We start from the raw sequence: 17,632 nt of genomic DNA on the forward strand, positions 1-17,632 counted from the left end.
GATTAACACATAATTGATGGATAATTTGATTTTTTATGAGGTAAAAACCCAAGATACTTAAAAATAAAGTAATAAAGTTTTGTCCGGTTACATTTTCTTCCCATTCTTTTTCAGACCCTGTGCAAGTGCATCAATGTACTTATCTATGTTAAGTACCATATGTTCCAATGTAGGTTTTTGGGTATTTGAATATAGATTTAACAAGAATTCTTAAAAACATAAATGGGTCACCACACCTTTATTAATATAATAAATCACCCATAATACATTTATTTCCCAATATAGCTGACCACAACATAAACCAAGTTATATCTGAACAAAAAGATATCCTGTAGACTTTTTTTTTTTTTCAACATACCACCCCAGTAACTCAGACCAGTCTGCTTTAGTGGTTTCTATACAAGTGTTCTTAAGAGTGAGGGAAAGGGGGTCTTATTGATCGTTTTCTCCCAGCGAAGTCCAGGCATTAGTTCCAGCAGGGTGACTAGACAAGTCTAGCAGGGATGAGTGCAGCCAGGATGTGAGCACTTTGGATTTTGATCTCCAGGACATCACTTGTATTGACCGACACACACTGTCCTGTCTATGCGCTACCTGCTACCTGCTGGGGCCACGAGGCCTTTACATTATCCTGGCTGTGGTAGATGGAAGACTACGGCTCCTCCATGGTCTGCTGACAGCTAACTGCTGCTGCCCACTGACCACGGCAATCACAAGCTGGGCCATCTTCCTACACGGGTTATCTCAAGATGGCATGCTAGTGTGCGGGTCTGGTTCTCCAAAGTTAAGTTCTATCACCAACATTAGGTGCAAAAAAAAAAAAAAAAAAGTTACTCCTCACTGAATAAATCCTGGTTAACTTATTGATGGCAAACAATATTTTGAACTTAAGCAGCACAAGTCCCCTCCTGAGTTTTTACAAAGTCCAAGCACCTAGTATCCTTGTTGGTTCTGCTCCCATTTAAGATTTTTTCATTTAGTAGCACCTGAGCATGAATTCAAAAGGAAATTTCTTTGCAAGTAATATCCAACCTTAAAAAAACGTTTGAAGGCCTGTAACAAACAACAAATGGTAGTTGCTGCCATCTAGTGAACGATAAAGGCATTGCATCAACCTCCCTCCCACTTCCTATATGGCTTTAATTTACAAGTATATAAACAGTCAAAGTCAAGTCATATCCCCTCAGTGTTTGCTTTTGTGCCCACCGGTACTGGAGGAGAGCATCCTCTTGGCCATCAGCAACCTCCGGCCTTCCTCATAGTCGTCCTGGTCCACGCTGATGAGCAAGCGGATGCCCTCAGAGCCCGCCGCCACCCTCAGAGAGTCCGTGATGAAGACGCCTTTGAGGGCCTCCAGCAGTGCCCCGCTCAGGTAGTCCCCCCAGAAAGCCTCCAGGTTGTCCAGTTCGGTGAATTTAATGTCGCACACGATGGATCCCAGATCCCTGGCGCGCAGCAGGGCGTCGGCCTGGCTGAACAACTCAAACTGGCGCTCCAGGAGCTGCTGCTTGTCGGAAGAGACGCCGTCCCGCAGGGCGGATTCATGCTCCAGATATTCAGCTCGGACCCTTAGGCGGACATCTGATAGTTGATGAAAAAGTGGTGTGGAGAAAGGGGATAGCAAATGGAAGAAGAGTGGAAAAAATATTTTGGGAGAAGGGGGTCGGGTGGAATGAAGTCAAAACAAGAGGGGAGAGAAACAGGGATGCCAGTCAAAAACATCTCACAAATTAGGCACTTTTACACTGCACAGTACCTCATTTGTTTTTCATGTACAAAAAAAAAAAACATGCCAAAATTTGACCAAAAAAAACCCTAATGGAGGAAAATAATTGTCTCCAGTATTTGTCTGTTTTCTCAATTTTATCCAAAAAAACAGCAGCAATATAGTAACATTAGCATAAGTTTATTTTTGTTGTTTTTGGTCCTCCATCCTCAAACTTTATAATGATGAACCTGCTGTATTTACCCTTTTTTGCGCTCAAGGCAGATGATAATCAAAAAAGAAAGTGCAGCACAATGTAACTTGTATGTTTTTGTTCTTTATGGTCCAGTATTCTGAACTTTACAATGGCAGATATGCTGTGTTTAAGTCTTTTTCTCTCTCAAATTTTATCCAAGAAGCAATGAGAAAACAACGTAGCGCATAATGATGACATAAGAACAGCTAACAGAAGTAGCTAACATTAAATCATGTGTGTCGTCTGACTAATCTAGGAGCTAAGGAGCTATATATGCTACTATTGATATAGCACCTGGTTTTTCCTACAGAAAATATTAAATAGCTATAGTATAGCCAAGTAGGTACCGTGCAGTGGAAAAGAGGCATGATATATGGATTAATAACATACCATCAATAACATAAAATGGTGTTCAAGACCACAGTTGAGCATTGAAGGCTAACTGGACTGGAAAGTTTATCATTTTTTGGGGTTTTTGCTCAGCGCAGCACAAAAGTTGCCAAAAGAAAAAAAAAACTGCATTCTGATAGAGCAAAGTGCTTATGAATGATCGTAACATGTAGAAGTCAAGAGTACCTAACAAGAAGTTAACAACATTGACGCTCTGGACAAAAAATAATCCAAGTGGAATCTTAGCAGTGTGAGTCACACCCGGATTCAGATTGTGCGTTTGTTTTTAACAACACCAGATGAACTTTTTTTTTTTTTGCTGCTAACAGGATTGGCGGGCGGTCATGCAACAGCACAGCGAGAAAGATCAGAGGATACATACTGTACTGAGCAAGAGCGCCGCCGTGAGCATCCCCGTGTCATTATCCCAGAACTGGTGGAAAGTAGAAACCAGCTGCTTGGTGGCTTTTGCTGCAACAGAAACGTAGCTTGCCCACTTAAAGCCCTTCAGTAGGAAACAACACTCGTATTTGGACCCTTATTTTTGAACCACAAACCTACAATATCTCAACCTTCCTTCTTGCATTATGATCAGTTCGGTGACAGCAAACATGGATTTGGTTCAAATGGTCTGTCAGTTCAGTGGTAGGAGAAACATTGTCATCATGTCTAGTTAATGAGCATCGTGCTAATGAATGTTTCATGTTCAAAGTCAAAAGTCATTTGTATTAGTCCGGGGGCTGCAGGGAGTAGCTGCTGAGAGACTCGGGAGGGAACAAAAGTGTGTAAAATGCCAACATTACAAAGGCAAATGTTGAATTAAGGCATTGATTTTTGCATGGCTTAACATTTGCAAAAGAGCAGCATGTTTTCACCAGGGCTGTAATTAGACTGCTGTAAAAAAAACAAAAAAAAAAAAACAAAACAGGAGGGACATTTTCTACCAAGTATTAACTTTAACATCCTAAATACTTGGTAGAAGTTGTTGCATGAAATGGCATCGATAGCAAGTGAACCCAACAATTACAAGTATTCATCGCCCTTTCAATTGTTTGATGAGTGAAGACACAGAAAGCCATTTTTAAAGTCATCTGCCCAACTATGGCTAACTCAGTTAAGTGATTTAGGAGGATTTAATGCAAGAAATAAATGATTATCCTACAGTATGTGGACCATGAAGGATCACGTAAAACCAGTGGTCACCAACCTTTCTGAGCCCGAGATCGCTGTGGTCTCGGGCATGAACCTGCGGTGTTTGCTTCGTTCAAGTTTGCGAGAAGAGAGGAGCATTATGGCAGGACAATTTGCGGCTGCTTCCCCATGATAACGCACATCGCTGTGCTGAGGGGAACCTCCCTACTCTCTCTTTTTTTTCCCCCTCCTATTTCCCAAGCTCAAGGAGGCCATCAAAGAGAACCCGTTTTTGAAGATGTGGACGGCATTAAGACGGTCGTGACGGTGGAGCTGTGAACGATCAAAAAACAAAAGTCCTTCCATGAGTGCATGAAGGCGTAGAAGACTGGGAAAGTGCGTTAGTTACTAGGGTAGGGGTCGGCAACCCACAGCTCTAGTGATTTTACACAATTATAATGAAAAGTCTGAAATATCAGATTCACTGAAAGTCTGTGAATGCATCTAGATTGGATTGCAGACTGCTGATTGGATAAGCAAAAGGAAGGGGGAAGGGACAAGTGTGTGTAGTGAGACAAATGAAAGTCATTCAAATGACTTTCAAATGAAAGTCATTTGAGTGTGCGACTACACCCATGGTGGCTAACCATAAACATGCATACATCCCTAAAATGAAAATTTTGCAATTTTGGATGGACATACAGTATTTTGCCAATACAGCCAATGGCTACGTTTACATGCAGTCAAATAACCCTATCCTACTACCTATTACTTAGCAATAATCCGGTTGCACACTGCCATGTAAACACCAATAACCCTTTTGAAAAACCTGAATACGCTCATATTCCGGTTTAAAAAAACAAATATTACCCCTGGGTTACTCCTTTTCTAACCTGAATATTGGGTCATGTATACGCCTATCGGGATATCCCCATTTAAAGGAATATTGATTTGGGTTGCATTCTCAGATCCCCCTCAAATAGCAAAAAGATGCAAGCAATTGAAACCCCATAAAATTGTCTATTTTGACACTTCATCAGGTCAACCAAAAATAACAAGAAACACATGCACGTCAATTTTCTATGCCGCTTATCCTCACTAGGGGGTCGTGGGTATGCTGGAGCCTATCCCAGCTGTCTTTGGGTGAGAGGCGGGGTACAACCTGGACTGGTCGCCTGCCAATCACATATAGACAATCATTCACGCACACATTCATACCTATGGACAATTTGGAGTCGCCAATTAACCTAGCATGTTTTTGGAATGTGGGAGGAAACCGGAGTACCTGGAGAAAACCCACGCATGCACGTGGAGAACATGAAAATGAATCGAACCCAGGGAGTATATAGGCAGCTATATGATGATAGACAAGAATCCAGTACAAAGCATCATGGCAGCTACACCAGTATGTTAGCAAGGGCAAGCAAAGCCTATTAGAAATAACCCGGCTGCACACTTCCATGTACACACCCATACCCCTTTTGAAAAACCTGAATATGCTTATATTCCGGTTTAAAATGTTACACAAATCAAAAAGGCCTGCATTGCTGTTGAGTATTCAAATTATTTCAAAGTAGGCCAACGCTCGCAATCCGCTCTTGCTTTAAGTTAAAGGCGACCCACTATGCTCATTTTCTGGTCTTTGAATTGAGATGTGGACTCCTGTAGAGCAGCTACACACAATAACCCGCATAGAAAGCTTTCTAGATCTTCCAGATTCTGCACCTCTTTCTGTAGCGTTTTCACTTCCTGCTTCCCACTTCCAAATTCTGTTACAACAGATACAATTTTTAAAAGATTAAAACTTTTAAAAATCTTTTAGCTCCGTAATGTTTTGTGGTGCCAGACTACCTCTCTTTACTCGAAGAGTAGGCAAAATGGTTCTTTTAAATGGTCAAGGTTGCCGGCCCCTGCTCTCTGCGATTATTTTAAATGGGAAAAATTGGAGTTTGGATTTGAAATATCTGTTCTGACACCATGCCTGAAACTTTTCTGACACACCTCGTATGGTAAAGTATCCTTAAATAACGTTCTTTAGGACATCATAGAACAGTCAGATGGTTATTACAGTGGCCTTTCCTTAAAAAAAAAAGGAAAGTCCAGACAAATACAGGAAGGCATCACTGCCGAAAGACAGCTCAAAGACAATTCCCAACATTCGGTTAATATATTAGACAAGTTTGACCTGTGGCTGTGAGGGCTGTGGCTCCAATAAACATTTGCCCTTCCAGCAAGCGAGTATATTTATAGATGGCCTCCACTTGGGCCATCCCGTGTTATAACGAGCGAGATGGACAGTGAGCAGAAGCCACAGAAACATTAGACATGGTCACATTGTATGGCTTACAGAGCGCTTCATGATTCATTGGACACAGAGATATCCAATTTTCTTTAAAAAAAAAAAAACACCACCTTCGCCCAGGAGAAATAACAAAAACAAAGTTGAAGCACCCATTTACAAGAAGACATTTGGTTGGCCCACAGTGTGTCAACTTATCGATCCTTGTTTCGGAGCAAGAAATAAAAGTAAACATTTTGGTTGTATGTTTTGTTGCGTTGTTTTTGAGCATTTAGCTCTTCCTCTCATTGTGTGTGAGGATAGTTTTTTTTGCTGACACACCCACATACACACACGTCGGTCTGTTTAGAACTGCGAAGACAGAAAGAGGAAAAAGAGAGAGACAAGCACAATTGGGTTGGTTGGTTTTGTGGAACAATAAGACACTTAGGTACATATGCTCTACATAATAAACGGTCACTTTCGACATTACTAAACATCCAAAACTGAGCATGACTATCATTATAAAGGCATAGATTGAACATTGTGTTCATATTGTTGCGTGACATGGTAGCGTCTAAAGTGCGACTTCACTTGACCAATGGCTTTACCCTAACCTTCACCGTCCCGTTATTTTAAGCCCCTGCCATAACATGAATCAGCACAGGTCCATTCTAGTCAGGGCGTTGGCAAGCACCCAATTTAGCATAACCAAAATTGACACATGCCAAGTGAAAAGGTATATGCAATGTATCATGACAACAAATGTTAAGGTAGTGGGCTTTGGACTGATTGAACGAGCCACTCGTGCGTTCTCGTTAAGCTTACAGGTTTGATTGACATTCACATCATGTTCAAGGCCAATTTTTTTCTAGAGTTTTTAACTTTATCAACGGTGGTGGCCACAAATAGTAAAAAGATGCAATAATTAGCAATAATCCGGTTGCACACTGCCACGTAAACACCAATAACCCTTTTGAAAAACTTGAATATTCTCATATTCCGGTGTAAAAAAAAAACAAATATTAGCCCTGGGTTACTCCTTTTCTAACCTGAATATTGGGTCATGTATACGCCTATCGGGATATCCCCATTTAAAGGAATATTGATTTGGGTTGCATTCTCTGATCTCCCTCAAATAGCAAAAAGATGCAAGCAATTGAGACCCCATAAAATTGTCTATTTTGACACTTCATCAGGTCAATCAAAAATAACAAGAAAACACATCCACGTCAATTTTCCATGCCGCTTATCCTCACTAGGGGGTCGTGGGTATGCTGGAGCCTATCCCAGCTGTCTTTGGGCGAGAGGCGGGGTACACCCTGGACTGGTCTCCAGCCAATCACAGGGCACATATAGACAATCACTCACGCTTACATTAGCCACGTTTACATGAGGAGTTTTTCTCTTTCCGAATGGCATCTTTCCGAAAGCAATGGTATACATGGAAAGGAATATTCGTGCGTCTACATGCGTTGCTTTAATCAGAAATAGTCAAATAAACAGAATAGTCAATGGGGCATGCGCAGTAAAGCTTAAACACCAACATCACGTGATACCGACTTCCTCGAGTTTTTCTTTCACTTGTTGGAATAACTCCGTATTGCCAGTTTTTCGTTCGTCCAGTCTTGAAATTTAGTTTGGATCAAAAACAAACTTTCCGCAGCAGTCCAGTGCCGATTGCGCGCCTCCATTTTTTTTTTTTTTTTTTTTTTTTTTAAATCGAAGAACGTCTCGAGCTGCGTGTTACGTCATATCTCAGCATTCGCTGAAAGAACGCATCCGGGAACAGGAAAAGATAAATCTTGCTAATATTTTATAATTAAGCTCGGCACATGTTTTATAAGATATGTTTTTTCTTTTTTAATAAAAGTGGACTTGTGAATGGCGTATAGAAGGGTTTAGATTCTGTTCCACAGATGGTGGTAATGCACATGACAGCTGCTTGCCAACCGCCAATAAACAACAGAAGAAGAAAAACACCACAAAGAAGAACACACCCTGACAACTTTCCGATTGAGCGGGTACAAGATACCTCAATCGGATTGGGGAAAGGAATATTCCACCCCTGTGAATCCGATTATATATTCATTCGGATTGGCACTTTTCTTTCGGAATGAGGTGTATACAAAGGTTAGATTTTTTTCCGTTTGAGCAAATAACCCGAATAGAATGGGAATATTTGGGTCCATGTAAACGTGGCTATTGATACCTATAGCCAATGTGGAGTCGCCAATTAACCTAGCATGTTTTTGGAATGTGGGAGGAAACCAGAGTACCCGGAGAAAACCCACACATGCCCGGGGATTACATGAAAACAAATCAAACCCAGGGCATATATAGGCAGCTATATGATGATAGACAAGAATCCAGTACAAAGCATCATGGCAGCTCCACCTGTACGTTAGCAAGAGCGAGCAAAAGCCTTTTTTTTCACCTTTAGGCGTGGGCCCAGACTGACAGAGCAAGAGAGAGGGTGCATGACTGAGTTGATCGTACACACACTGCCGTATATGCGTGGACAGAGATGGCACTTTTTGTTTTGTTTTGTTCTTCAGTCTGCAACCCCTGTGAATCTGTGATCCTTTGTGCCTCAGCACTAAAGAGCCTCAATCCTGAGCCAACCTGAGTGGAATCAAAACAACATGTTCATAGTCACAGGAACAGCACTCACGTCGAAAAAAGATTTCTAAATAAATGGATGTTGGACCAAAACTGAGGAGAAACCCAGTTTAACTTCTTGACTTTGTGAATGAATAAAGCAAACTTGACATAACAGTTCCAGGTTTGTGAGGTTAAAGCAGTGTTAGCAAAGGATGTTGATCACATACAAATCAGGGATGCTCCGATGCTCGCGACAGGCTGCACTCGTATGAGGCAGAGGTGAGTGGCTTTTGTGATCGGTACTGAAAAGCATTTATCGCCATATGCAGGTCACGTTTTTCCACGAAAATCGTCCGATATTGATGGGTGGCCCATTGATCGGATCATCCCTGATACTAAATGCTCAACTGTTTGACTCGTGCAATTAAAGTAGAAGGAAGGACTTCAAAGATGTTTTGGTTGGAAGCTTTTATCAACTGTGTGTTAAAATCCCATCCTTGACATTTATAACCACAACAGTACATAGACGATCATCAGTATGGTTTGCTATTATTATTATTTGTTTGGATTTTTTCTACTGTACTGCACTTTCAGCTCTCAATCTGAAAAATGTTTGCCTTTCGTCAACGGCGTTGCAGAGCACAGGACTGTGATTGGTCCGCTTTCTTTTAGTACATAATTTCAGAAAAACACCAAAAGTCTGCCAAATTCTCAAAGACGAAATACAGTAATCACGATTAGTCAGTGCCAGACCCGACCATGAGTGAATTTCTGCACAGTAGGATTAATATTTTTTTAGTTAGAGCATCAAAAACCTGTTTACAATGTTCTAAATATGAGTTTTTAGAGCCCTCTACACATGAAATAACACCCCTATAGTCACCTTAAAACTCATATTACCCAATACAGTCGATATAAAAATAGGAAATAACATAATAGTTGGCCCTTTTTCACTTTGGGTTGACAGTATTTCCTACAGTGGCTATTGTCTGATCAGTGTAACATAATGCAACATTACTGCCACTGAATGCATAGTACGACATAGCACACGTCTTTCAATTAATTTTATGAATGCCTTACATGAATATGCATTTTAGTCCATTTTATCATTTTTATGCTTGGAAAATCATTCATTTAGGGAGTATTGAACTGTATTCAATGTGGAAAATTGGCTTAAATATGGATATGTGTTACTAATAATAGGCTTCAGTCAACCTCAAAATAGTGGGGATTTATTATTAATACAAATATGAGCAGTGATATGAATACGATATGACTATGCATGTTTTCAGACCAAGTGACTGATGCGCCACATCGATAAGTTCCAGCTCCAACAACAATCTGGAAGACAGTTCTGTCGCCATTGTACCATTGCTCCGGTGGTTTATTACTATTGTGGCGTTTTGGTAGAGAATTACAACTATATATTAGATGATATAATAGGATCAAGCCACTGTCAAAAGGGCCGGTGTCGTGACTATGCTGTAGCATAGTTCGGCCTCCACCTTCCTCACTTGTCCTCCTTGCATCCTCCCAGTCCCACCTGACACTTTCATTGACTGATTCCATTAGTCTATAAACAAAAAATGACGGATTAGCTGAAGAACACTGAAGCCTCTATCTGCTCCATAGTGGAAGAGACTTGAGCATGCAGGAGATTGGAAGTGTGCCCCAACGCGAGTCCACTCTTGCATTGAGACAGGCTGTCAGATATCTCTGTACTGGATTTTATTTGAACCCCTGGGTTGCGTGGTTGAAAGCTTCCAACAGAAACATAGAAAAGTCAGAGCCGCATTTAACAACAAGGTGGTTGTTAGGTTTTCCATTTGCGGTTTGTTTTGATAAGACATATGAAGCTGCAGATATTTGCTCCTTTGACGGAGGCAAAAGGTGAATGTGACAAAGTGGTGGATCAGGCGAGAAAGCATGGGGCAAGAAGGGGAAAAAAAATGACATTCATGTTCATGATGGGCATTTGATTAGCTTTTGTTGATGGATAAATTATTGATTAATGACATGCAGGACATCTGAATAATCAGATTAAGTTTCTTAAATATGATTAAATCCCTTGTTAATGTTTTTTTGTGAATAACTGCCAATAACTGCTTCTTGCAATACCCGAGATGAGCATTAAATTGTTTTTATTATTTATGACTTTTTGGTGCACAGAGCAGCAGAATTAAAATAAGAGCAAATGTAATCCAGGACAAGCAACTTCATCTGACAACTGTTGAGTAAAAGCATATTTAAAAGCGGCCCAGTGTTAAACTTCCTCTTCAAAAAGCTGTAAATATCCTTTTAAGAAAGGTCCTCTATTATGCAAAAGACATTTATTATTATGTGTCTCAGGAGCCTGTTAATGAGCACCAAAAGTGAGAAAAATATATCATCTGCCTCACTTGTTTGTCCTACTTTTGAGGTCCTTTATGATCATCCATTCTGACTGAGGTCTTGCTGTATAGGTGGAGCAGTTCAAATATTTTGGGGTCTTATTTACAAGTGCGGAAAGGCTGGCGTGCGAGATCAACAGCCGGATTGGTGTAGCATCTGCAGTAATACGGCTCTTGTACCGGAGTGAGAGAGAGCTGAGCCGGAAGACAAAATTCTCAATTTACTGGTCAATATATGCTCCCAACTGCACCTATAGGTGTGAGCTTTGAGTCATAACGTAAAGAACCCAAATCATAACCAAATTTGCAAGCAAGAGCTATTATTGGTTATGTCAATCAGGTGTGACGACAAAGGAGTTCCATTGTACTATACATATACATCTAACCTGCAACACGCAGTGGACAAATAACGTTCCCATTATGAAGTAGGCTAAAATGCATGTGAGATGTTAAAAGGTTTTTGACCATCACGGCTGAGCAAGACAGCCTCAATACAGAAAATGCAGCAAAGAACGCAACATGTGAGCAAACAAAAAGCATGGCAATAATTTGTTTAAAGAAAATGTGGGATGGCTTTAGAAGGGTGGAGGAAGACGTTACTATTTAGGAGAAAGGACAAAAAACATTCTGTACTTACTGCATGATGCTTTCTGAGGAGGTGCTGGTGGAGGCAAGGGATGGACCTGCTTGTTGGTTTTCTTGGGCCTGCGACTCCAGCCATTGCCCCTCTTCTTTCTCCTTTTCCTTCGCCCGGACACTAGAGGGTTGACCCCTGACAGGATAAGCAGGAAATTAATGGAGATTGTTGGCAAAAACATATACTTAGACATACATGTACTGTACATGGAAGAGAAAATGTACAGTACAATTTCAAAGTCAATTCTGCTTTGTTTTCAGCACATAACTATGCTGTGTGTCAAGAGGATTTATGTCAAGGTAATTGCAGTCTTCAGCAAAAGAGGACATCAGAGTACACATACCGGTTCTTAGCTGCTGCGTGAAGGAAGGGAGGGGAATTTCTGTCTGTCTGTAGGAGCTTCTCAAGCCAGAAGTGCACAACAATTCTCTGTGTTGTACTCCCGGTCGTCTTTTAGTTCGTTCTGGTGATACTGAAATGTTAAAAAAAACAAAGTCATTCCAATTCTGCTGACATATGGAGACACAGAGACAAAGAGAAGCATGTAGTATTTACCTAACTGCAGAGAGTCTATTAATTTTACATGTGCAGTAATCCCTTTATCATGTTAATTGCTTCTAGACCCGACCATGTTTTCTGTATGAATGGAATATTTTCATTATGGCATTAAAAAAAAAGGTGAAATAACACCATTTGTTACCTTTACATTTGTATTCCCCAATACTGTTGATATAATCTGAGAAAGTAACCCAATTTCAACCTGCAATAAATGTCTGTTGTTCTGGCAATCAAATCTGGTGCTTGTCTCAACAAACAAATACTGACCCCTAGTGACCAATTATTCTAACATGGCATTGTAATTCATTTGATTTGTATTTCAGTTCTTGTGGAATTTAAGCAGGAAATACATAACATGTTCTTCAATATGTGTATTTTGTGGCCATTTCTGTGTGGAGTTTGCATGTTCTCCCCGTGCATGCGTGGGTTTTCTCCGGGTACTCCGGTTTCCTCCCACATTCCAAAAACATGCTAGGTTAATTGGCGACTCTAAATTGTCCATAGGTATGAATGTGAGTGTGAATGGTTGTTTGTCTATATGTGCCCTGTGATTGGCTGGCGACCAGTCCAGGGTGTACCCCGCCTCTCGCCCGAAGACAGCTGGGATAGGCTCCAGCACCCCCGCGACCCTCGTGAGGAAAAAGCGGTAGAAAATGAATGAATTAATATGTATTCTGTGTACACATATTGAAGCAGAATCCATTTTGTTGGTTCAGGTGTAAAAGTCACAGGTCTTTAAATGTCGTTAAATTACAGTCCAGCTACTTATTAGCATGGTGTCTGAGAGCAGTGGCCACAATTTAATGAAATATGCTGTTCCTCACCTGTTCTCCTTCTCTTGTGGGACACTAGAGGCAGCAGGTCATGTCGTGTGAGGACCCTCAGGAGCTGGAGAAGTGGCTCCATGTTTCCATCGCTGAGGTATCCTCGCCTCTCGAGTTCTAACAACAACTCCAGACCATTTCTGAACTTGTACGAAGCTTGTACCATTGGGTGTCGGGAGCCCTGGGACTGTAACCGCTTCCAAGCTGTAAGGAGCATGGGACTCGGGGTGACGCCCGAGTCTGGTGGATCGCCCTCATGGGGCTTTACTGTCCAACCCGCAGGATCCAGGGGGTGTGCTGCGGTGCAGGTTTCATCCAGGAGGAAAGAGAGCACCTGGATGTCAGTCTCTGTCAGTTGAGAGCCCACGATGTTGAAGACCTCGTGGAGGGACAGCATCCCATAGTAGTTGAGGCACTCTGTTTCTTCCCAGTAAAGAGAGTGCCTCGTTGTGTAGCCAGCCATGGTAATGGTCAGCCTGTAGGCCCCTTTTTATACCTTCTAACCTGGAAAAAAAAGTGAATGGGTATAATGCTTTTGAAAATATGGACTTGTTTTAAGTGGGGGAAAATTAATGTATATATATTTACGGCATCTTGGAAGAAGCTAACATTTCTAACATCCAATCTAACATCCCAAATGTATGAACGAACTTAAAGACGTTGAAGTCGGTGTACCGAATGAAGTGTCCGGTGCGTTCATTCGCAACGTAGCACAGTAGAAGTCAAAAGTTGATTATTTTGGTAAATAACAACTACCTAAACTGAGGAATAATTAGAACATATGTTTAATTCTCTCAATAATTTACCTATGAATCTTTCAAACATGTGTCTTAACAAGCCTGCTCGTGCGCGTCCTAAACAAGATAGCACGACAAGCTAACAATGTTGTGTACAGCTAACACCCAAACTCCATATTAAAACCCACCTGTGATTTTGCGTTCGCGTCAGGTGTCAGTCTCTTAAATTCGCCTTTCCAATGTGTGTCGGGATGGGGGTAAATAAACCCCCCCTCCTTCCGTGTATTTCCCCAGCAGCCTGGACAAATTACGTAAGCAGTCACGTTCATGTGTGGGGACACACAAACACTGCAGCATGTGTCTTTAAATATAAATGAACAATGAACATACTTACAAAACGAATAAACGATAAATGAAGGAATTCCAACCACACACTTAATATAATGTTTACATCGAGCTAGCTTGAGTTAAACAATCTTACAACAGCAGTCTCGTATAAAACAGTGAGAGCTCGCGTTGCGCAGAAACCACCTCGAAAGGGAAACTGTAACATCGATGCGTATCCCTTTTAATACCGACAAAGGTGTATCAATAAGGTTGTCATTACATTTTAAAGCGCCATTTAGCCCGATAATGGAGCAAACAACTCACCGCCCTGTTTATGTCGGGTCAGTCAGAGAAGTTCCTGAGCACAAACGGAGAAACTGACCAATCACAGTCCGCGTTGTTGCTCAGCGACTTCTATTCAGTATACGTTTGGCTGTTCTGGTGTGACATATTTGCCACCATGTTCGCCCAAGCTAATGCAGATAAAAAAAAAGTACAGCCGATTCCAGGTCGGTTATTTGAATGCTGCTGCCGTCGGAATATTTACATCACACTCGCTCATAAACACTCGTTTATATTGTTTCCTTTAAAGAACAAATTTGATGTTATATTTTCACCAAACACCAAATAAAAATAATCACTAATACAAAGAAAAATAAACAGTTGCGAATGTAGTCAAATGGGGGCGGTGTTTTGTTGATACCCAAACCGGAAGTGGAACGAATATCCACATCACTTCCGTCAACACTCTTGAAGGAATTTGGATAACTTCAACTGTGAGTGTTATTTTCATGACAGATAGTATACTCGTTAATCGACAAGTTTTTTTTATTTGTTTTTTTTGGGGGGGGTGCAGCCGTGTGTTGTGTTTCCATTTGAAACTACTAAAAAGCATCGAGGTTAACGAGCTAGCTAGCTAGCTCTGATTTCTATTGTCTGCGTTTAATGGTAGTGAATTCACTCAAAGTTTCTACGGAATTTGATGCCTGTAGTTTGACCGCAGCTTTGTATTATACAAATAACTTTGTGTTTTAACGTGTCGTTTGCCCAGCTTGTAATTGAGTCATATTTTCCACTGCAGGAACACTGCACATTTAAAAGGTGACTTTTCCTAGCGTCATTAAACTCATCACTGTAAAATCCAACTACAACAGTAAACATATTGTGAAATAATAGCTTTGTGACATAAAAATCGGGATTGTAAAAGAATATATGACATATATTAAAAATATAGGCCAACAAATATTAACATTCTTATGCACTGTTGCCTATTATATGTGTAGAACAAGTTAGTCGAGTTGATGACAGCTCCAAAGGGCGAGAACTGCCAGGTCGACATGGAGAGCAAATCTGGAGACCTGTTCGGTGGTGAGGATGCTCGTCCAACTGTTGGAGCTGGAATCTTGTCCAAGTAAGACAGAGATCCTATTTAACATTAAACTGAAGTACGGTTACACAGTCCTTGCGTAGAAGACCTTGTGTTTCCTCTGCTTGCTGCAGGCTGGGCCTCCCTAAAGGCATCTCAGCCAGTGTGGCCAAAGAGTGGCTGGACAGGCGCCGGTTGTCCATCCGACCGTGGGCGAGCTTCGTGGACCAGCGCAAGTTCTCCAAACCTCGCAACTTTGGCGAGTTGTGTCAGCGGGTGGTGAAAAATGTGGAGACGTACAACAGCAACTACACTTTCATCTTCCTGGGCCTCATTCTTTACTGCATGTAAGATGACCGCAGTGTTTGTAAGGAAGGAGTCACCGTCTTATATATGTTGGCTTACGTTTCAGAATCAGCTCACCGATGTTGCTCATTGCGTTGGCTGTGTTCGTCGGTGCTTTCTACATCATTCACCTTAAATCCCTGGAGTCTAAACTGGTCATCCTTGGTGAGTACAGCATATAATAAGTTCATATTTGTGTGTATATATGATGGAACCTCTGTTAGCATCATTGATTCATTTATGAAGGTCTAATTCTAACCAAAACAGACGTCAATAAATCAATTTTATCAATCAAGCTAAACGCCAGATGCTATATACAGTATTTACTGTATACAAATATGCGGTATTGTTCTTTCAGGTAAGGAACTGACTGTCCCACACCAGATGAGTCTAGCTGGAACCGTCTCCTTACCTGTGTTCTGGCTGGCAGGAGCTGGAGCTGCAGTTTTTTGGGTTCTTGGTGAGTATTTTTCCTTGTACTACATATGAACTGCAACACTAGGTATAATGTGACAATATTAAAATAAAGTATTAATTGCTTTGTATGAATGTGGAACAAAAATAAAGTAAGTAAAATGAACCATTACTCTTCCAGGAGCGACCTTGTTTGTGATCGGCAGTCACGCCGCGTTCCGTGAGATGGAACCTTCTGACATGGAGGAGCTCCTCATGGAGCCCGTGTGAAGACCACGATTTGCACATGAGTGTACTTCTTATAATTATTATCTCATTGGTTACTAAGAGTAATACATTATCTGTTACAAATGATTACTGCTCTTATGGTGCATTCAATCACATTGTTCGTCAAATGCCAAACTTTACTTTTATATGTCTACTTTTTGTCTTTTTTTCTGCAGTGTTTGGGATACTTGGATTAAATGATTAACTGCTAAAAGAGGAATAATTACCCTTACAAAAGTGCAATTTTAAAGGAAGATTGATTCCGCATGGTACTGCAGACAATGCACAATGTACTTAATGCACACAGTCAGTCTATTTAGTACATATATAACAGTAGATTATACATTTTCGTTTGATGCCTGTTTTATTGGAAGCTATAATCACAATATATGCATGTCATGTAATCAACATTTAAATTTTTTCAATTGGATGAAATCATTTTTTGTGTGTTATAAAGTTGGGCCATGCAATCAAACTGCTTGTTTATTGTGGATGTTGCTCTAAAGATTATCCTAGTGGGAATACATACCACAAACGCCCCAACATGCCAAAACCCATTACCCTAAACGCCCCTTACCCTAAAAGTAAGGGTCTCAAACCGAGATCCATATTTCCAACAGTCATTAAGTCGTGACCCACATTTATTCACTATATGGTGTTCATTCATTCATTTTCTACCGTTGGAGCCTATCCCAGCTGTCTTCGGGCGAGACGGGGTACACCCTGGACTGGTCGCCAGCCAATCACAGGGCACATATAGACAACCATTCACACTCACATTCATACCTATGGACAATTTGGAGTCGCCAATTAACCTAGCATGTTTTTTTTTGGAATGTGGGAGGAAACCGGAGTACCCGGAGAAAACCCACGCATGCACGGGAAGAACATGCAACTCCACACAGAGATGGCCGAGGGTGGAATTGAACCCTGGTCTCCTAGCTGTGAGGTCTGCGCACTAAGCACTCGACCGCCGTGCCGCCACTATATGGTGTTATTAAATGTAATTTGAAATGATACACAATGATTTCCTGTGATTGGCTGGCAACCAGTCCAGGGTGTACCCCGCCTCTCGCCCAAAGACAGCTGGGATAGGCTCCAGCACCCCCGTTACCCTCGTGAGGAAAAAGCGGTAGAAAATGAATGAATGAATGAATTTGTGATTCGACACCCAGACTGAATCCACGACCCACCAGCTGAGAATCAGCTGAGCCCACAGAGGGCGCCACAAAAGCCAAAGCCATTAAGATAAGATATGCCTTTTGACCTCAACATAGCAATGTTGATATCATCTTTGCTTATTATTTCAAAAATTCCCATCCAAGCTCACCTACCCTGACAAAACATAAAACACATGCAATTTTCCATATTTCTGCAAAGGAAAATTATCCGTTATCTGTTAG

At 41.2% G+C, this 17,632-nt stretch overlaps 2 protein-coding genes across 4 annotated transcripts; one reads left to right on the forward strand and one right to left on the reverse strand.

Annotated features, from left to right (window-relative positions):
* Window positions 1–221: 221 nt before the first annotated feature.
* Window positions 222–14,592, reverse strand: dedd1 (death effector domain-containing 1). 3 transcript variants are annotated; one of them, XM_058054155.1, is made up of 6 exons: window positions 14,162–14,591; window positions 13,699–13,808; window positions 12,774–13,277; window positions 11,735–11,863; window positions 11,392–11,526; window positions 222–1,581 (listed from the first exon to the last, which is right to left on the reverse strand). In XM_058054155.1, exons 3-6 carry the CDS (start codon window positions 13,234–13,236, stop codon window positions 1,184–1,186), a joined length of 1,125 nt encoding a protein of 374 aa, XP_057910138.1. In that variant the 5' UTR covers window positions 13,237–13,277; window positions 13,699–13,808; window positions 14,162–14,591; the 3' UTR covers window positions 222–1,183. The 3 variants fall into 3 exon arrangements, with proteins under 3 accessions (XP_057910138.1, XP_057910137.1, XP_057910139.1); XM_058054154.1 differs by lacking the exon at window positions 14,162–14,591 and adding an exon at window positions 13,905–14,155; XM_058054156.1 differs by lacking the exon at window positions 13,699–13,808 and having other exon boundaries at window positions 14,162–14,592.
* rabac1 (Rab acceptor 1 (prenylated)) lies at window positions 14,471–16,704 on the forward strand. The gene is made up of 6 exons (XM_058054157.1): window positions 14,471–14,613; window positions 15,121–15,248; window positions 15,338–15,550; window positions 15,616–15,713; window positions 15,907–16,008; window positions 16,144–16,704. Exons 2-6 carry the CDS (start codon window positions 15,139–15,141, stop codon window positions 16,230–16,232), a joined length of 612 nt encoding a protein of 203 aa, XP_057910140.1. The 5' UTR covers window positions 14,471–14,613; window positions 15,121–15,138; the 3' UTR covers window positions 16,233–16,704.
* The last annotated feature ends 928 nt before the right edge of the window (window positions 16,705–17,632 follow it).

This window comes from Doryrhamphus excisus, chromosome 17 (assembly GCF_030265055.1).
Source record: "Doryrhamphus excisus isolate RoL2022-K1 chromosome 17, RoL_Dexc_1.0, whole genome shotgun sequence".
NCBI lineage: Eukaryota > Metazoa > Chordata > Actinopteri > Syngnathiformes > Syngnathidae > Doryrhamphus > Doryrhamphus excisus.

Bases quoted from the DNA above. Each gene is read 5' to 3' on its own strand.
- dedd1 (XM_058054156.1), bottom strand. From the start codon at position 13,236: ATGGCTGGCTACACAACGAGGCACTCTCTTTACTGGGAAGAAACAGAG. The intron at 11,864-12,773 runs GTGAGGAACAGC...TTAACATTTCAG, and splicing joins CCACAAGAGAAGGAGAACAG to TATCACCAGAACGAACTAAA. The intron at 11,527-11,734 runs GTATGTGTACTC...TTATCCTGTCAG, and splicing joins CACGCAGCAGCTAAGAACCG to GGGTCAACCCTCTAGTGTCC.
- rabac1 (XM_058054157.1), top strand. From the start codon at position 15,139: ATGACAGCTCCAAAGGGCGAGAACTGCCAGGTCGACATGGAGAGCAAA. The intron at 15,249-15,337 runs GTAAGACAGAGA...TGCTTGCTGCAG, and splicing joins GGAGCTGGAATCTTGTCCAA to GCTGGGCCTCCCTAAAGGCA. The intron at 15,714-15,906 runs GTGAGTACAGCA...TTGTTCTTTCAG, and splicing joins GTCTAAACTGGTCATCCTTG to GTAAGGAACTGACTGTCCCA.